This window comes from Eumetopias jubatus, unplaced genomic scaffold, assembly GCF_037043125.1.
Source record: "Eumetopias jubatus isolate StellerSeaLion01/CBP00866 unplaced genomic scaffold, mEumJub1_p1.0 scaffold_10, whole genome shotgun sequence".
Classification (NCBI taxonomy): Eukaryota; Metazoa; Chordata; class Mammalia; order Carnivora; family Otariidae; genus Eumetopias; species Eumetopias jubatus.
The window spans coordinates 9,814,283-9,834,411 of NW_028274816.1; the positions used below are offsets into that span (position 1 = coordinate 9,814,283).

At 34.6% G+C, this 20,129-nt stretch overlaps 1 protein-coding gene across 6 annotated transcripts in view; it reads left to right on the forward strand.

Annotated features, from left to right (window-relative positions):
- The window catches only part of CHD9 (chromodomain helicase DNA binding protein 9), a 168,312-nt gene that overhangs the window by 102,216 nt on the left and 45,967 nt on the right, over positions 1-20,129 (forward strand). For all 6 annotated transcript variants that reach the window (XM_028093242.2, XM_028093256.2, XM_028093250.2 and 3 more), the window contains 8 exons: positions 854-1,030; positions 2,161-2,304; positions 2,425-2,680; positions 3,779-3,989; positions 6,254-6,449; positions 8,888-9,055; positions 9,766-9,945; positions 16,105-16,215. In XM_028093242.2, the coding sequence (XP_027949043.1) occupies positions 854-1,030; positions 2,161-2,304; positions 2,425-2,680; positions 3,779-3,989; positions 6,254-6,449; positions 8,888-9,055; positions 9,766-9,945; positions 16,105-16,215 (1,443 nt within the window). The remainder of the gene's footprint in view (positions 1-853; positions 1,031-2,160; positions 2,305-2,424; positions 2,681-3,778; positions 3,990-6,253; positions 6,450-8,887; positions 9,056-9,765; positions 9,946-16,104; positions 16,216-20,129) is intronic.

Below are 20,129 nucleotides of genomic sequence, written 5' to 3' on the forward strand. Positions count from 1 at the left end.
GCATTCTTACTATGTGGAGACTGCCATAGATACTCCCACTTTAGGGCCTTCACACTTGCTACTTCTTCCAAGAATGCTTTCTGCTCTAGATCTCTAGGTATCACCTGGCTTTCTCCCTCATCTTCAGGACTTTGCTCCAATGTCACTTCTCAGTAATGGCCTCCCAGCCAATCCATAAAATTGCAGTGGTCACCTCCGACCCCATACTTATTCTTTAACCCTGATTTATTTTATTCCACAGCCCTTATCACTTTCTAACTTTTTTTTTAATTTGCTTTCTTTTCTTAATGGCTATGTTCTGCATTTGAAACATTGGACTCTAAGTTCCACTTGGAAAATTATTTTTGTCTGTTTTGTGTATTGCTGTATCTCCAGCATCTAGAACAGGGTCTGGCACATAGACACTCAATAAATATTTGCTGAATAAACTACTCAGGTGGCTAATTTTGATAGTAACTATTTGCCATTGTATGTGTAAACTCATGGAAAAAAGTAATAAACATTAAAACTGAAATTTCATTGTCCACATTTTGTAATGGTCATTTCTTTCTTGATCTAAAATTGTTACTATAACTCTTAAAAAGTATAAAACATTTTATCAGAGAATTCTTATTTGAATATAATTATAAATTATTGTGTTGGCACAATTTTTTACATTATTCTTGAAAACACTGCAATTTAATAGTTTTAATGCTAAAATTCCTCATCTAAAGGGAGTGTATGCATATATAAAAATTCCAGTGGAAAATGTTTTATAGCAGATGTCATTAGATGTATTTTTATGCTATTTGACAGGAATTAAAAATTGTGATGACATTCTAGCAAATTATTGTATTTGTTAATAAATTTCTAGGGGCGTATCATTCGAGGAGCTTACAGATTCCAAGCCATCATCACCACTTTTGAAATGATTCTTGGTGGCTGTGGAGAGCTTAATGCAATTGAATGGCGATGTGTGATTATTGATGAAGCACATAGGTTAAAAAATAAAAATTGTAAACTTCTAGAAGGTCTGAAACTCATGAATCTGGTAAGTAACTTATTATTATGACTTAATGCCGTTTCTTAGCTACATAGTGAAAGGTCAAATAGAGGCAGAGAGCTAATGCTAAACTCATTCCTTTTTAGAGTGTGTATCCGATTTTAATCTATGGTAATTGAGTTTTGTTGTGTTTTGTTTTCTTTTAATTACTAAGGAAAAATATTCCACATACTCAGCATATGTTGGTTAAAATTAATAAATGGGATTTTTAAAAGTGATCTTCTTACTAGTGTGTTTGCTTATTTCAAATCAGTCTTTTGCATTTTTTAACATTTTCATTTAATTACAATCACAGAATTAGTACATGAGCACTTGAACAAATAACTCCAGTATGCAGAACTACATTCCATAGAACATTGAAGCGCCCCTTTTTACTCCCTTTCTATCGATGCCCACCCCTAGTTCCACTCCCCGCTCCAGTATTTACAGATTGGTGTGTATCTTTCTAGACTAAACATTTACGGGTATACACATAGATATGCAGATACACACATACATATAGAAATATTTAGCTTGGGAATTTGGAGATATTATTAAATTTTAAGTGACAATTTGTACTATCATTAAAAATATCTTATTATTTCCTATTACCATTATGTTTAATTTGTAATGCATGTCTAATGTAGAAGCATATTCCGGTCAGCTCTTCATATTGTTACATTATAGCCTTAATGATTTGAGAATCGTTCTTGTGTGAAAAGTCAAGTGATGATTAGCCAAATTATAAAGAATGAGAACCATTTTGTATACAAATTACCATATCAAGAATTGTTATGTATAAAAGAAACAAATACCTTCTTTGTTCTTGAAAAGCCTGTTTCTTTGAGAAAATCCAAAATATGCTTAATTATTTGGAACTTTTCTTTCAAAGCATTCTTGAATAGGTAAAAATAGCATGCAAAGTGAAGTATTACAAGAATGATACAGAGTTTTTAAAAGGTGATTGAGAAAGTAAATTAATGAAGATTCATGAGTAGAGATGTACTTTGAGTTGACTCTTGAAAATTATGGTTAGAAAAATACTTGCTTTTGAAACACTGAACATTTAATAACCTACATCAGCTTTCATATAACTTTAGTCTGTGGTGTTTGACATGAATTATTCTTGCTTTATGTAGGAACACAAGGTGCTTCTGACTGGCACACCTCTCCAAAATACAGTAGAAGAACTATTCAGTCTTCTTCACTTTCTGGAACCTTTAAGGTTTCCTTCTGAATCAACATTTATGCAAGAATTTGGGGATCTGAAAACAGAGGAACAGGTATCCTCATTGGTCTTTGTAAAGAAGTGCATCAAACCTCTTATCACTGTGATTGTGTATGTGAGTTTGTAACTGCATGTGCATACATGTTATGTATCTTTTCATCATTTTCTTATGCAGGTGCAAAAACTTCAGGCAATTCTGAAGCCGATGATGTTGAGACGATTGAAAGAAGATGTGGAAAAGAAGCTGGCACCGAAGGAAGAAACCATCATTGAAGTGGAACTTACTAACATTCAGAAGAAATACTACCGGGCTATTTTGGAGAAAAACTTCTCATTTTTATCCAAAGGAGCAGGGCAGACTAATGTCCCTAACTTGGTCAATACCATGATGGAGCTCAGGAAGTGCTGTAATCATCCATATCTTATCAAAGGTAGCTAGAAAGGATTGCAAACAAATACTTTGAACAAATGCTCATGAATTTAAAAAAATAAAAAAACCCACTACGACTGCAGTGGCTGTTACAAGGAAAGGCAATGACGCTCCAACTCCCCAATCTGGTACTCTGAGGGGGTACGAGTGTTTCAGAATCAGGGTGCCTCATGATCAGTCACATGCCAAGTTACAGGAGCAGGACTTGCATTCAGTCTAATGTGGACTGGAATTCCTTCTCCAGTTGAATCCTCCTCCTGGGCAAAGGCAACAAAGTCTACCTTTGGGCCTCTGGATTTCTTTTTTTTTCCTCCCTGGTCTCTTTCCAGTCCAGGTCTCCGGTTAGTGTCTCAGCTTTTGGGCTGTAGTAATGTTACTTTTTAGGGTCTTGTTAGGTTCTTTGCTAGTGTTCTCTCTGTGTATCATTTCACTCATTCCTGAGAATATACTCCCATCTTTATCCAGGACATGTGGTTTCTTAGCCCTATAACTCACTCTCTTGCAGTCCTGTTATTCTTTAATGACCAGATGGGTGGAGGGAAGGTAGAGAGCCTTTAATGCTGATTAGATTCTCTGGAGGAAGTATTAATCACAAAGACCTCTAACTTGACTTCCCTTTTAATTGTCCTTGTTTCCTTGTTTTGATGGCCAGCAGGATACCCATAGACACATCAAGATTAATTATGATCACCCTTCAGTGATGATCACTGTTGTGTTGGTGTTTAAATAATAGATGTTTGTTTAAAAATATATGTTTACTCATGTAGGTTAGAACCACATTTTCATTAATTCTTTCCCTAAGAGCATTCATTAAATATTTATCAAACGTAAATTTGTGTGAGGCATTATGCCAGAGGTCTGGAGAGACAAAAAGATGCTTTAAGACATTGTCCACATCCTCAGTGGAATTATAGTCTGGTGTTGATGGGTGTTTAGCCACAAACATAAATAATTCTAATAAAAACAGTGTACCTGTCATCAGAAAATTTTAATGTGTTACAGAAGCACAGAGGAGCACTAATTTCGATTTTTTTAAAAAGAAAGCAACTGGAGGTTGCCTGCGTCTGTGCACTGATGCTATCTTATGTTTCTTTGACAGGTGCTGAGGAGAAAATACTTGGAGAATTTAGAGATACATATAATCCAGCTGCTTCTGATTTTCATCTTCAAGCAATGATCCAGTCTGCTGGTAAATTGGTCCTTATTGATAAATTGCTTCCCAAAATGAAAGCTGGAGGTCATAAAGTGCTCATCTTCTCTCAGATGGTACGCTGCCTTGATATCCTGGAGGACTATCTCATTCATAAAAGGTAAGGCATATGATTCATCTACTGAATTATACTGTGAATTACACTAAAAATATGCTATTAAGGATTTTGCATCCCTGTACTGTAACCCATCTTTATGCACATCTTTATCTAGGTAAGACCCATTTACATCTGAGTAAAGATAGTTTAGGATTATGTGTCAGGTGTTCTAACCCACATAAGTTGCAAATAGTAGGTGGAGCTAAGGAGACTGATTAAGAAAACTTTGTAAATTGACAAGTATTTGTTGACCTAGGAATGGGTTTATTAGTGTCCGTTTTACTTGATTTGTAAATCGTGCAGTAATGACACTTTAAATGAACTTATAACCATCTTCAAAAATAAAAAAAGTGGTTCAGTACCTTTTCAGATCTTTCATTATTGTAATTAGAACCTGAACTTGCTGCACTTTGACTCTTACCATATACCATTTGACACTTGTTCATGCTTTCAGTCTTTTCTCATTTGTTTAATGTGGGGTTTTGTTTTGGTGCATGACAATAAGATAGTCTTCAGTATTAATTGGTATCTAGATAAATAGGATATTTATCATAGGTTACTTTCTCAGAACATTAGTGGTCCAGATACCAACATATTACTCTAAAAGGGAATCTAAAGATGTAGCTGTAGATTTTGGTTCAGCAGATTTTGACCCTTATATATAAGTAAAGGTCTGTACTAATTTAGATTATCAGAAATTGTGCAGTTCATTTTTTTATTTATTTCTAGTTCTGTTTTTAGTGTCAGTGTTCTACTCTTTTAGTCTTAATTCCAAAATGTATATTATTCTCAACTGCATATCACATAAGAAGGAAGATAAGATTGCAGTATTCCTAAAAATAGGTATTCTTACCTTTTCTTGACCTCCTGATACAAAGAACTTTGTAAGATAAAGATGAATTTCATGGAAAACCCCAAATCTCTTTAATGTCACATTATTAGAAGTCACACCCCATTTCATAGGTACTGGAGACAACAGTGAGCTCCTTCTGAGACTCTAATAAATTATATGTGTAAAGAAGTATCTTGAACTAGAAGAGGAGTGGCAAATATCCTGTGTATTCCTTTTCTAATTCCTGAATTTTTATGTATTTTAATTTTATTAATGTCTATCAGTTTCTGAATTTTACGTAAATGAGGAAAGATAAAAGAAGTTAAAAGTTAACTGCTTAACAGTAATGACTCTATAAAGAATTGGCATTCTGCAGCATGTTTTGGAATGATCTAGAAAACTGGGATTTTTTTTAAGTAAATTCTTAATGTTTCAAATATTAATATCTTGAAAATTTGTTAAATGAGGTAAAAAGCCTTATTACTATTTTCAGATCCTTCAGTAAGCACTTATTTAAAAAGTTGAAAAAAAAATTAGTATTCCGGGGGCGTCTGGGTGGCTCAGTTGTTAAGTATCTGCCTTAGGCTCAGGTCATGATCTCAGGGTCCTGGGATCAAGCCCCACATCGGGCTCCCGGCTCAGCGGGAAGCCTGCTTCTCCCTCTCCCACTCCCCCTGCTTGCATTCCCTCTCTTGCTGTCTCTCTCTCTGTCAAATAAATAAATAAAATCTTTAAAAAAAATAGTAAGTCTAGTTTCCCAAACTAGAATGTTTGCCCTTGAGAGATTATACAGTTTACAATCAAGTATATCTTGAGAGGGGTGCCTGGGTGGTTTAGTTAGTTAAGTGTCTGCCTTCAGCTCAGGTCATGATCCAGGGGTCCTGGGATTGAGCCCCATGTCATGCTTCCTGCTCAGTGGGGAGTCTGCTTCTCCATCTCCCTCTGCCCCTCCCCTCGTGCTTTCTCTCGCTTGCTCCCGCTCTGTCTCACTCTTTCAAATAAATGAATAAAATCTTTAAAAAAAAGTATATCTTGAGAGATTAACATGATTGAGACAGGGAAATATTGGTAGGCTTCTTGAAGTTTTATGAAAGTCTTTGCTTTTTGTAAAAAAAAATAAGTCATTATATAATGAGATCAGCAAGGTAGTTTTTGCATGTTTTTTTTATTCCAACTTCTGAAAATGATATTCATTGTGATGGCATTTTACCTATACACCAGGAATGCAAAGATTTTCTCTCTTTGTATTACTTTGTATTTCCTCCTTACCACCAACACCGAGAATTATAAAACCACAGAAACTAGTTGGGATGATATTGCTTCTTAATTTTATAGTAAACATAAAGTTGCAAGGAGACTGACTTTACATTTGATAGAGTGTGTCTTTATTTTCATTGTATTCATCTAACTAAATTTATGACATTTCATTTGATAGATATTTATATGAGCGAATCGATGGAAGAGTCAGAGGGAATCTTCGGCAAGCTGCCATAGATCGATTTAGTAAACCTGATTCAGATCGATTTGTTTTCCTTCTGTGTACCCGAGCTGGTGGGTTGGGCATCAACCTAACTGCTGCTGATACATGTATAATTTTTGATTCTGATTGGAATCCTCAGAATGACCTGCAGGTAAATACATTGCTTGGCTGAGAGAATTAAATTTCTTTTGTCATTCCTAGAACTGTTTTTGATACTCCACCTCTTTCATTTTTATCTAAACAAACCAACAAGTATGTTTCCCTAAGAAATATCTCTGCCAAATAAAATAGATTAAATTATCTTAATTTTAATTTAATGACAATAAAATATACTTATTTAGATCATGTATCTTCTAAGTAGGTTTATCTACTTGAGTACCATATTTGTTTGAAGTATATTATGTAAATTTGAGAGAGGCCTAAGCTTTAAGAATGACTTCTTTGTGGGGCGCCTGGGTGGCTCAGTTGGTTAAGTGTCTGACTCTTGGTTTTGGCTCAGGTCCTGATCTCAGGGTGGTGAGATTGAGCCCCACCTTGGGCTTCACACTGTGTGGAATCCACTTGAGTTTCTTTCTTCCTCTGCCCTTCCCGTGCCCCACATGCTCCAGCGTGCACTCACTCTCCACCCCCCCTTTCTCTCTCTCTCAAATAAATCTTTTTTAAAAAAGAATAACTTCTTCATAATAAAAATTTCACAATCTTACTTTCTGAAAAATAAGCACTTATCCTAATTTCATCTTCTCAATCATATAATATCATCTGCATGGAATTATCACCTAATAGACTATGCCTTTTTATGAAATACTGTAAAAATTTAAGATATACATCTAAGTTAAGACAGTACTTGGACCTCATAGAAACAGGAATATTAATATTAGTAGAGTGATGAAATAGCATCAAAGTTTGCAGAAGATAAGCATCTAGGAAAGATAGGAAAACATAAAGATAAAGAGAAATTCTTTTATTGTTCATGGTAGTCTTTATTGTATTGCAATTAGTATTAGTACTTTAGTTATAATACCAAATATGGTAAATTGTTACTGAGATATACCTGACTTAATAAAAATAAGGTTTTAACCTCTCATTTGTGTAACTATATGTAATCTAGTTCAAAATGTCAAAGATCCAAAATTAATAGATTAAACCAGGGACAAACTCTTTCTGTAAAAGGCCATTTAGTAAATATTTTACGCTTTTGTGGATTGCATAAGGTCTCTGCCACACGTGCTTTGTTGTGTTTATGGTCCCTTAAAAGTGTAAAAGCCATTCATAGTTGGCAGGCCAGATTTGGTCCACAGGGTGTAGTTTACCAATCTCTAGGATAAACCCAAATTATATTTGCCTTTTGGATGCATAGTTATACTTACACTGCCTGCAGCACATTTGATGTTCTAAAAGTTAATCTAAAATAAAATCATGATAGAACCTGAGGAACTGGAGAAACTGTATCAGATTCCCCAACTTCTCCTTCTCACTTGGTTTTTCCTACTTACTGCTAATGTAGATCTAGTCTTCATAGACTAATGAAAAATTTGGCCTCTTATACTTTCCCTAGACCCGGAGCAAGGTTGTTCACGCACAGTTCTGTGTTGTAAAGAGCACAAAGGTTATCTGATAGAGTAAAAATGTCAGCAAGGAGTATAGCATCAACACCACCTATAAATTTTAAAGCCACAATTTATAATTAGTCTTCTGAAGATAATGGGAAGGTGATTAGCAATTTGGGAGAAAGACCACTGATTCCTTGGAACCTTTAGAGTCTAAACTTAAAACATAAATTTTAAGTTTTGCAGAACCCCAAGGTAAAATATAAAGTTCTTGGGGCGCTTGGTGGCTCAGTTGGTTAAGTGTCCCATTCTTGATTTCAGCTCAGGTCGTGATCTCAGGGTTGTGGGATCGAGCCTCAGGCTCCACGATGGGCGTGGAACCTGCTTAAGATTTTCTCTGTCCCTCTCCTTCTGCCCCTCCCTCCTTTCCCTGTCTTTCTCTCTCTCCCTCTCTCCCTCTTTGAAATAAAAAAAAATAACAAAGTTCTTATGTAATTTCTGAGGTCTCTACTTCCAATATGTATGCATATTAACTAACTAGTTCTTCCCTTGTGTAAGTAAAATTATGTCTCCAGAGATACTCACCTTAAGTTTTTATCCCCCTCCAAATTACCCAGCTTAACTAAAATGTATTGAAAAGTTTGTTGATAATGTAGAAAAGACTTGAGAAATTCAGGGTTATGTTTTAAGTTTAAAGGTTGAGTTGCCAGCAGCTAAAAATAATCTGTTCATAGAGTTTACATTCCTGTCTAAAGTTATCTTGATGATACCCTCTTTAAAAAAACATTAATTTTTCATGGATTCATATTCTCTGAAATATAAGCTTAAATTCTAACTGCTGATTGTGAAATCATTTCTCATTTTAGTATGCACTACCTTAATTTCTAGAAAAAGGTTAGAGCTAATTCAGTAGCAAGAGTTTCTAAAAATTCTTTCATACTTTTATATTCCATTGAGATAGTCTGTTGTTAAATGCTTTTTGTGTGATCCCTTTTGTGCTACTTTGTAAAATAAATTGAATCTATAACTTTATTTTTTATAGGCCCAAGCTCGTTGCCACAGAATTGGTCAAAATAAAGCAGTTAAAGTCTACCGACTAGTAACTCGTAACTCATATGAGAGAGAGATGTTTGACCGAGCCAGTCTGAAGCTGGGTCTCGATAAGGCTGTGTTACAGAGCATGAGCGGAAGAGAAAGTAATGTTGGTGGTGTATGTATATTTTCTTTTCACTTTGAAGTGTTTGTGTTCTTACTTGCATTTAATTTTAACTTCAGGTAGTATATCATTTAATTTTGATCCATACTGACCACTAAATAGATACTTTCACGTAAGGTGGCATTTCAGGATAGACCTACATTTAGTTAATGCTTGTGAATTCTGTTCTGCCTATATTGCTCCAGTGCTTGTGAATTCTGAAACATTTTCAAGGCCAAACTTACTTGCTCTGCTTTTAGGATGTTTGTATCATGGCATAGCAAAACAGAATTTGTGAATTTTCCTGCATTATTTCTGTAAACAGCTTTTCAAATTGTTGTGTGTGTCAGACTACTGGCATTGGCTTTGTTTTGTTTTATGTGATATTTTTTGGCATTTTTTCCACTCAAGATTGTTGTCTTATATCTTATGCTTGCAACAGCTATAGAATCCTAGTACTAAAAAGAACCTTGAGAGGTTACCTGCCCCATAGGCTTTGTCATAACTGAAGCTATTAGAGGCACATGGCAAATTTTACTTTACAGATAATAAGAAAGAAGTCAACAACTTCAATGTGTTCTTTCAGAGAATTCTCTCTTGTATATATATCATAAACCCCAAATGCAGTTTAAACCTGACTCCGTGTACTTTGTAAATTTGTAGGGATGCTTTCTCATTTTAGGAACTTCAAAATACTACTCTTACCAAAATTATTTTCTCTTTAGATTCAACAGCTTTCCAAAAAAGAAATAGAAGATCTGCTTCGAAGAGGTGCTTATGGTGCCATTATGGAGGAAGAAGATGAAGGCTCTAAATTCTGTGAGGAGGATATAGATCAAATTTTACTGCGTCGGACAAAAACTATTACAATTGAGTCAGAAGGACGTGGGTCAACGTTTGCCAAGGTAACAGTGAATGATATTTTATAAATATACTAGTAAGGTTTATGACTAAAAAAAATTTCTGTCTCTTAGTCTGTTAATTATTTGCAGAATATCTACTTAATGTTTAAATAAAGCGAATTAGCTTAAAAAAGCAGAAGGTAATATATTCTTTTCCTTCATTTTTTTTTTTTTCTGACCTCTGATACCAAATTTCACATGTACTCTTCTGATCCTAGTGAAATGGAGTAAGTGTAATAACTGGAAATAGTTCTATGCATTAATCAGAGTAGAACATTTAAAATCAGATTTAGAAATTAAAGAACATATATGCCGAAGCCTGAGTAAGATGTGAGTAATAATATAGGAGGTTAAATTATCTTACATTAACTAACTATAATTTAAAGTACGTAAAGAAGAAAAAGGATTTCTAATAAATACTTAAATCTAATTTGGGGAGGGTAAAATGAAATCTGTATCTTGGGAAAGGAAGTATTAATAACTCTGCCTTATTTTGGGAAAACATTTCAAAAGTTTACTAACTGCCTTTATATTCACCTCCCCCCTCTTCTTTTACAAAGAGATATGGGGTAAACCTATATCTTGTATTCATTTGAAGAGTTTCTTATTGCAATATTCTGTGTCACCTGCACTGGTTCATACAGGTTTTCTCTTTTCCCCTTCACTTCCTTTCTGTATCCCCCTCTCCACTTTCACTCCAGAAGTCTTTCTTTATCTTTATGGAGAACTCTGTGTTAGAGCAGGTAGTATAGACAATGCACCTAAAGTAGTATCCGTCTTCCAATGAAAATTTTTCTCTTGCATTTATTCAGCAAACTAATGAAATCATGTGTCAGGTACTTTGCTATATGCTGGGAATACTAGAATGAAAGGATTCTAGTTGCTGAAAAAAAGTAAAGAAGAAAATGAGTAATTTTGCATAAAATAGAAGAACCAGAGATTCAGGAAAGCCTTTGCAGAGAAAATCACGTCTGAGCTGAATCTTGAAGAAAGCATGTATTTCATTGTGTTACAAGGAGAGTCACAGAAATGAGTCATGTGTTCCTAAACTACAAGGAAGATTTCAAGGAATATGGCACAGGCATGTATAGATGCACAGGATGAATTAAATGGAGATGAAAATGAAAGGATTAGGGAGGTCAGACCCAAATTGTGAAGGGCTCGAAAAAATTCCATTTTGAGGAATTTGAACTTGATCCTGAGGCAGTTAAAAAGCTTTTAAATCCCTTCAAGCAGAAAATGGACATAATGAATGCAGTTTAGGAGTTTAACTCCAGCAACAGTGTGGAGAATGAGTTTGAAAGGAGAAAAACTGGAGGCAGGGATACCAGGTAAGGGGCTTATATCAGATATGGTGATGGGTGAACTGGGATAGTGGAGCACCACTTGAGTCAACAGGAGTTGATGACCAGTTAGAAATGTATGGAAGGGGGAGTCAAAAAGGACTTGAAGATTTCTGGCTCAAATACCTCGGAGGGTCATGGAATCATTAAGTAAGATAGAGAATGCAAGAGAAAGAAGTTTATGTGGTGAAAACAAAATACTGGGGGCTGTTGTATTTGTGGCACTTATAGGGAATCCAAGTAGGGGGTGCCCAGGAGAGTTGCCTAGGATACAGATACAGATTTGAGAGTTCACAGAGAATAAATCAGAAGAAAGTCGTATTGTGGAAACAAAAGGGATACTGCAGAAGTATGAGGCTGAGAACTACAACTGGTCACGATTGGACTCTAACTTCTTTCATGAGAAATCTTGTTTTCTTGGGATTCCTTGGCTCTCCCCAAGTTGTCAACACACTGTGTACAGATAGTACAGAAATCACCTTTGTTGGTTATGCTGTGCCTAGAGATACTCTCCTTAAAGATTTTTTCTCTTTTAATTAATGTAGACATGTGTAAAGTGTTTAATGACCACAGGTGATTCTAAAGCTTCCTCATTTACAGTGTCAGTGAGAATCATTATGGAAAGCCAGAATACCAGAGTTTGAATTCTGACTCATAAGCTGAGTGACCTTGAACAATTAACCCTTAAGAGTCTTTCTTGTCTTTAAAGAGGAGAGCATCATAATCTTGCTTGGTCTTTTCTACTCTACAATAAAGTGCTATATGAGTATTATTTTATTCAAGTATACTCTAATCATAACCAGCTGTGCTGTAAGAATATGAAATACTTAAGCATTTAAATTTCTATTTGAAAAACCCTCAGACCATGGAGTAACTTGCATTTGAAAAGAGGGCTGACTGAAAAGGTACTTCAGTCGATGAAGAGGTCCAGAGAGTTGGCCTGTAGTTGTCTTGGAATCTGTTCATTTCCACAGTTGCGAGCGAATGCCACTCCATAGTGGACATTTGGCATATTAGAATATGGCACCACTGTACAATAGCACCGAACATGCAAAGTTGATAGTATTTTATACTGTTTCTGGAATTTCCAAAGACTTCCTCTATGCTTAATTGTTGTAAGTGGTTTGGATAAATGAAGTAATTCCAGTCTGTTTCTTTGCATTATCAAATAGTTTTTTAGAAAAAGCCATATATATGGAGCAGAGTACATAATAAGACTATTTATTTAGACTTAGTACATATCCATCAAATAAAACTCATTATTGGTAGCTTCATTTATAAGTGGTTCTATCACCTAAACCTTGTTTTGAGATATTTTCATAAGGGCAATCAGGTGGATCCTAGAAATAGAAAATTTTCTCATCTGACTTCTTTATTTTCTGGTAGAGAACAAGACTTTGAATTGCTTAATTCACAAAAACAAAGCAGTCTGTGTATCAGGCTTAAGTGGATTTCTTATTTGTAAGGGCCCTTCCGTGACACCCGCTATCTTCTGCTATGTTCTGATGTAGGAAGATGGATTTCTGTATTTAAAAAGTCTTCCCTTGTAAATAATAAAAGGATTTAATGATTGAGGGAAAACATTTAAAGAAAAATATTTTTAGAGGAATTAGGATATTAAGATTTAACATTTGGAAGTAATTGATATACCTGTACTTGATGACATCTTCTACGACAGGCATTTTATTTCTGTAGGCATTAATTCATTACGGTCCTTGAGAATTTTGGAAGTCATCTTGAAAATAGGTTATATGTCATTTAACAATAGCATCTAGAATTATTTAGAAATATTTTTTATCTTATTTGAAAAATAAATTTATCACTTTTCTTATAATGAATATAACAAGAGCTATTGAATTGTGAAGTATAGTTTCTTCCAGGTAAATTATTTTAATTATCAGCAGTTATCTGGTAGCAGAATAAAAGCAATTATCTACTGCAGCATAGAATTTTTTTAAGGTTAGCAACCATAAGCTAGACTTCAAAAATCTAATTGTTTCCCTTTAATGGCTTTTCATATTAAATGCTCATGTAAACCAGATGCTCATTTGCCAGATCTGTTAAATCTCAAGAAGCATGTATCAATGAAACTATAATATAAAATAAAACCCTGTGAACTTCAGTGAGCTTTTCAGTGTTTCTGGAAATTGAAGTGTTTATATTAATGAAGATTTGAAAGTCTGGATGTCATATGTCTTCATTTATGAGAAATTCATTTCTGAATTAACAAATAGAAGTCCCGTGATGGTTTAGGAATTACTTGAGTAAAGTTAAATGTCTGTTCCTTATACTCAAGTCATGACACTTTGATTGTCATCAGGTGCTTTTATGCCGATGATGATGGCTACTACTTTTCATTTTATTAAGCTAGTTAGCCTAAGTTGAATATAAGTTTTTATAATCAGTGGTTTATCATTAAGAGGTGTCTCATTGAATTATTTCCTGTTGCCACTGTAGCACATCACCACAACACAAATTATTTTATAGTTCTGGGTGTCAGAAGTCCAAAATGAGTCTTACGGGGCTAAAACTCAAGGTGTCAGAACGGCTGGTTTCTTCTGGAGGCTTCAGGGGAGAATCTGTTTTCTCTTCCAGCATTTTCAAGTGCCTGCATTTCGTGGCTTGTGACCATGTTATTCCAATCTCTGCTCTGTTGTCACATAGCCTTTTACCTCCTTTCCTCTTATAAGAGCAGTTGTGATTATTTAGGGCTCACCTGTATAATATAGGCTAATCTCCCCATTTCAAAAATTATTAACTTTACCACATCTGCCAAGTCCCTTTTGCCATAAGCATTCACAAGGATCCAGGAATTAGGAACTAAATATTTTTGGGAACTATTACTCACCCTACCACACTCATCATCAGTTCAACAAATTAAAAATTACTATTTAAAAAAAATCCTATTTTTAGTAGTTTCACAATATTAAAGCTATAGTTTAGAGCAAGCAAAAAAAAAGGAAATTTAAGTTCATTTCATTAAAACATTTATTTCCATCACTTCTGTTTCATGAAAATGCCAGCAAAATGCACATTTTTAACATTTATAATATTTCAACACTTGCTATACACAAGCATCTTAATAACCCAGCCTCAAAAGAATGTTTGATGGAATGAATATACTTATTACTTGGTAAGCAGTGTCATGAACAGAATCTTAAAGTTCAGCAAGAGACATTTAGGATTTTAATTTTGTTTCTACTCACTTGTTAGACAAAATATAAAGATTCAAACTACAAATATAGATGGTGGTATAATGAAACCTGTGCACTTGTCACCCAGCTTCAACAATTATCAACTCATCCCAAGCTTGCTTCATCATTACCCTCTCCATCTTTCATATTATTTTAAAAGAAATCCCAGATATTATATATATAGACATATATATAGTATATATGAAAATTTCTTTAACACAACCACAATACTTATTAGTACATTTAAAAATAGGGACGCCTGCGTGGCTCAGTCGGTTAAGCGTCTTCCTTCAGCTCAGGTCATGATCCCAGGGTCCTGGGATGGAGTCCTGCCTGCATCGGGCTCCTTGCTGAGCAGGGAGCCTGCTTCTCCTTCTGCCTGCTGCTCTCTCTGTCTCTCTCTCTCTCTCTCTCTGACAAATAAATAAGTAAAATATTTTAAATTAAAATAATAAAAATAAAATTATCAGGGCACCTGAGTGATGCAGTCAGTTGAGCATCCCACTCTTGATTTCAGCTCAGGTCATAATCTCGATCGGTAATTCCTTCCTATCATCAATATCCCAGTGTTCAAACTTTCAGACTTCTTGAATGTCATAAATGGTTTGTTTGTTTATAGCCGTTTTATTATCTCTTTAATGTGTAATTTTCTGCATTTTAAAATTCCATCAAGATGGGTTTTTAATGAAGATTTTAATCATTTGATTATATCCCAGATAATTAGGCATTATCTTAAAGCCATTTACCAATTATATTCTCTTTTGAAAATTATGTGACTATATTCTTCCCTTTAATTCTTTAAGTGTTACCATGCATTTTTCAGGCTCTTTTCTTTTTTAAAGCACCATGTATCTTCACTGCTCATTTCATTTTTATAAAGCACTTTGATGACTTTCTTTCAAGTGGCATATATATTTTCAGGAACTTAAGTTGCAAATAATGGTTATTAGTCTGTAAGTTCCAGTGTTGAGCTATGATATCTAAAGTTTGTTCCAACTAAAAGACTGTATAATTTCTACAGTATTTAAGAAAATAAATCAGTTATATTTTCTTTTGTTCCTCTATAATCCTTAAATTTTTACAATGACTATGCAGTATTTTTGTTGTAAGGAAAAGTATTTTTAATGTAAAGACAGAGAGTGACTTTTTTCTCATATCCTGTATTACATTTTCCTTAGGAGGCATATCTATCTAAAAATGTGATAGAAATAAAGTAGTATACCAGAAAATGAACTGTATAGGGCAAGCAGGTTTGAAATTCTTGTTCTAACCTAATTTCTTAATATTCATGTAGTGTTTCTGGAAAGCATATCTCTGTCCTGTGTCGTTTCTTGACTAAAAAGATTTAATCCTTACTTACCAAAAGCTTGAGCTAAACAAGAGTGGTTACTTACTTAATCTTTTCCTAAAACCCCAGCCTGTGTTGGCAGTGAGCCTTTTGCCTTGAGCAGATGCTGTGCTCCGTCTCAGGTGATCCCATTTGGAACATCCTTTGAATGTATGTGTGTATGCTGAATTCAGATTCTATCCCCAGTAAATGTAAAAAGATAATGTTGTAAATATACTGTGGTAGATTTTCTTCTAAGCTTCATAACATTTTAAGAAACTGCCATTATGTATTTCAGGCAAGTTTTGTGGCATCTGGGAATCGGACAGATATTTCTTTAGATGATCCCAACTTCTGGCAAAAATGGGCTAAAAAGGCAGAAATAGATATAGATGCCATCAGTGGCAGAGTAAGTATTTCTTTCCCTTTAAAAAAAAATTACGTGTTGGGATACCTTTGGTAATATTATTGTAATATTTTAAGGTATTCAACTGTGTACTTACTGAAATAAATTTATCTGCATAAATAAATTGATGTGGGGTATTAGAATGAGCACCTATTGAGCCAGACACTGCTTCAATTTAATATCTCTGATATCTGCCATGATAGGTGGTAATACAGGGAAAGTTTAAGTTTTGATATTTATATTCTTAAAATTATAATGTTTTTCAGTTTTTAAAATGTCTTTAAATCATCAGTTACTTTGATTTTGCTCTTTAACTTTGTTTTCTTAGAGTCTGCTCCCATTAATGATGATCCAGTCAGATATAAAAGGAGGGAAAAAAGCAGTCAAGAAAGTGGCATTTTTATTTTTATTTTTTTAAAGATTTTATTTATTTATTTGACAGAGACACAGCAAGAGAGGGAACACAAGCATGGGGAATGGGAGAGGGAGAAGCAGGCTTCCCGCGGAGCAGGGAGCCCTATGCCGGGCTCAATCCCAGGACCCTGGGATCATGACCCAAGCTAAAGGCAGACGTTTAATGACTGAGCCACCCAGGTGCCCCAAGAAAGTGGCATTTTTAAACTGTTTCTTTTATAACTTCCCTTAGAGTTAAGAAAGGACCGAAAAGCTGAAGTGTAGTTTGTAGAACTGATAATAACATAACTGTTTACTTCATAAGACACCTGTCTAATTATTGTATAGGAATCAATGTTTGTGGAACTTATCCATTATCAAGATAATGGCTAAATGATAAAAAGAATTTTATATTAAGCATTGATGCATGGGATCTATTTTAACAGCCTTTTAAACTGTGAAACTTTACAGTGAGAAATAACACCACTGCCATACATAATCATTACTATTTAATATATTTCAGAAATATAAGTAATTCTATATGAAACAAATAAGTAAATTTGAAAAGATATTTATAAAACATCGTTTATGGCATATTTATATGTCTAAGAAAGCAATGGAATCTTGAAGCCATTATTAAAATTAATAAATGAGTTTAATGAATTAACTGGATGAAAGATAAATATGCCATGAGCCTTCTTAAATATCAGTACTAACAGAAGTACTGTTAATATAATGGAAGAAAACATCTATTCACAGTAGAAAAAAAAGATATAGAACATTTAGGGGTATACCTACTGACAGATGTGTATGATTTCAGTACAGTGAATTATCAAATTTAATTGGAAGATTTCTCAGTTGGAAATTGAAAACTACATATTTTAAACATTTTAAGAATTTTTAAACATAGAAATGCAACCCAAATCAAAATGTTAACAATTTTTTCATATAACCAGACAATATCTAAAGTTCCCCTGGAAAAATGAATTGTCAAGAAAATTAAATGCACTTTTAGGAACCTGTCCTACAGCAATAGTCATACATGTACAGTGATAATATAGTACAGTGATGCTCATTGCCACATTTTTTTGTTTTAGAAAAATACTTGAAGCTAAATCACTTATGGTAGAGGATTAATACATCCATTCCTGTTTAATGCAAAAGTAAATATAATCATGTGTATCCCTATGTACTACTGACCTATAAAGACCTCCAAAACAGTTAAATTTAAAAGGAGAGGGGGGTGGGGTGCCTGGGTGGCTCAGTAGTTAAACACCTGCCTTCGGCTCGGGTCATAATGCCAGGGTCCTGGGATCGAGCCCCGCATTGGGCTGCTCCCTGCTCAGCGGAAAGCCTGCTTCTCCCTCTCCCACTGCCCCCTGCTTGTGTTCCCTCTCTCGCTGTGTCTCTATCAAATAAATAAATAAAATCTTTTTAAAAAAATTAAAAAGGATAGGGGGATATAGAACAATGCTTATAGTATATTTGTTTATGATATTTCAAAAGGATATATTTGGGGATCCACAGACACTCCTATGCATTTATGCATACTGTGAGTCAAGCACCTTTCTCACAATAGGGCTAATGTGCACAAGACAAATCTACCACTGCTTTGATAGAGCTTACGAATTCTCGTGGTGAGACAGAAGTAAACACGTACATAAGATGATTTCAGAGAGTGAAGAAGATAGAATAGTCAATGATAGAGAATGCTGGGAGGTGTGGAGACAGCATGAAATCAGGTGGTCAGGGGAGGTCACTGAGGGGACAGTTGTGCTGAGATTGAATGACCTGAAAGAGCCAACAATGTAAAGACATGAAGAAAATCTTTCAAGGTACAGGGGCTGGCAGTGAGCCATTGGTGGAAATAAGCTCCGTGTTCCAGAAATAGAAGTGACGTTGTGGCAGAATGTAGGCAGTTAGTGAGGAGGTGACAGGCAAGGTCAGAGGCCATAGGTATGGGTCATATCATAGGGCCTTGATTACCCTGAAGAGTTAAGCAATTTATAAATAAACTTATGTAAGCACGTATTTATTTAATACTTGTATAATTACATTTTCTTATTTATATTTCACCAAAAAATGTAAAGTTTTTCTGAAATTGAAGTACAGAGAAGACAAACTAGTGTTGTTTACTACATGTTAAACCATATTAAAATATTATAAAGGAACCATAATTAAAACAGCATGATACTGAGAAAAAGATATAAAGAACAAAGAATAAAATAAGAACAGAAAAAGATCAAATTAAGAAGTTTTAATAAATAAATAGTATTAGAGAAAAAGGAATTATTTAATAATCGTGATTAGGACTTTGAGTTAGCACTGGGGGGACATTATAATGATATACTCTATACCAGGTAAACTCCAGTTAGTGATAAATTTTTTTAAAAATTTTTGCAAGTAGGGTACCTGGGTGGCTCAGTCAGTTAAGCATCTGCCTTCGGCTCAGGTCATGATCCCAGAGTCCTGGGATCGAGTCCCACATCAGGTTCCCTGCTCAGCAGAGAGCCTGCTTGCTCCTCTCCCTCTGCTGCTCCCCCTGCTTGTGCTCTCTCACTCTCGCTCTGTCAAATAAATAAATAAATAAAATCTTAGAAAACAACAAAATAAAATTTTTTGAAAGCATGAAAAAAAATAGAAAAACTAGATTTCTATTTTATCAAATACTTTGTGGGAAAACTTTCTAAATTAAAAAGAAATCACAAAGGAAATGATTGGCAGACTCAAATATATAAGACTAAGAAGTATATAATGGACAATAGAAAGGCAATCAGACTGGTGAGACTTATTTATAACAAAAGTGTACATGAAAGTTAATATCTTAATTATATGAAAGCTAATATAAGGTGATCAGAAACACATCAAAATCAAGGGCACCTAGGTGGCTCAGTCGGTTGAGCGTCCAACTCTTGATTTCAGCTCAGGTCATGATCTCAGGGTCCTGGGATCAAGTCCAGCACTGGGCTCCGCACTCAGCAGGGAGTCTGCTTGAGATTCTCTCTCTCCCTTTGCCCCTCTTCCTGTTTGCTCTCTTTCTCTCAAATAAATAAATCTTTTAAAAATGGGGAAAGGAAACATCAAAATCTCAAAAGATTATGGGCAAAAGATGTTTGAAACTTTTCTCAAAAAATACAGTTAGGGTATTTTTTTGTTTTAAAGAAGCTGGGGCAGGGCAAAAGGACAACTTTTTCTTACTGAAGAAGGCCGATTAACAATAAGGAATAAGAGATAGAAAAATCCTACCATTGACCTACCACAGTGGTAACTGTAGCAGACAAGATCCATTGATGAGTTCTAAAATTAGTGGATGAGATTGAAGGAGAAGCAGACTTTCTACATATTCTCAAAGTATATCTTTCTAACTTAGAAACTTTTCATTAAAGGTAAAAAGCGTATCAACTTAAAAGTTGTTTTGAATGAATTAAATTGAATGAACATGGTAAGGTTTATACACTTATTACCTTGCTTTTTGTATATTAATATAACTCTTTTGGAAAGGACTAAAACATGTTTCTGGATCT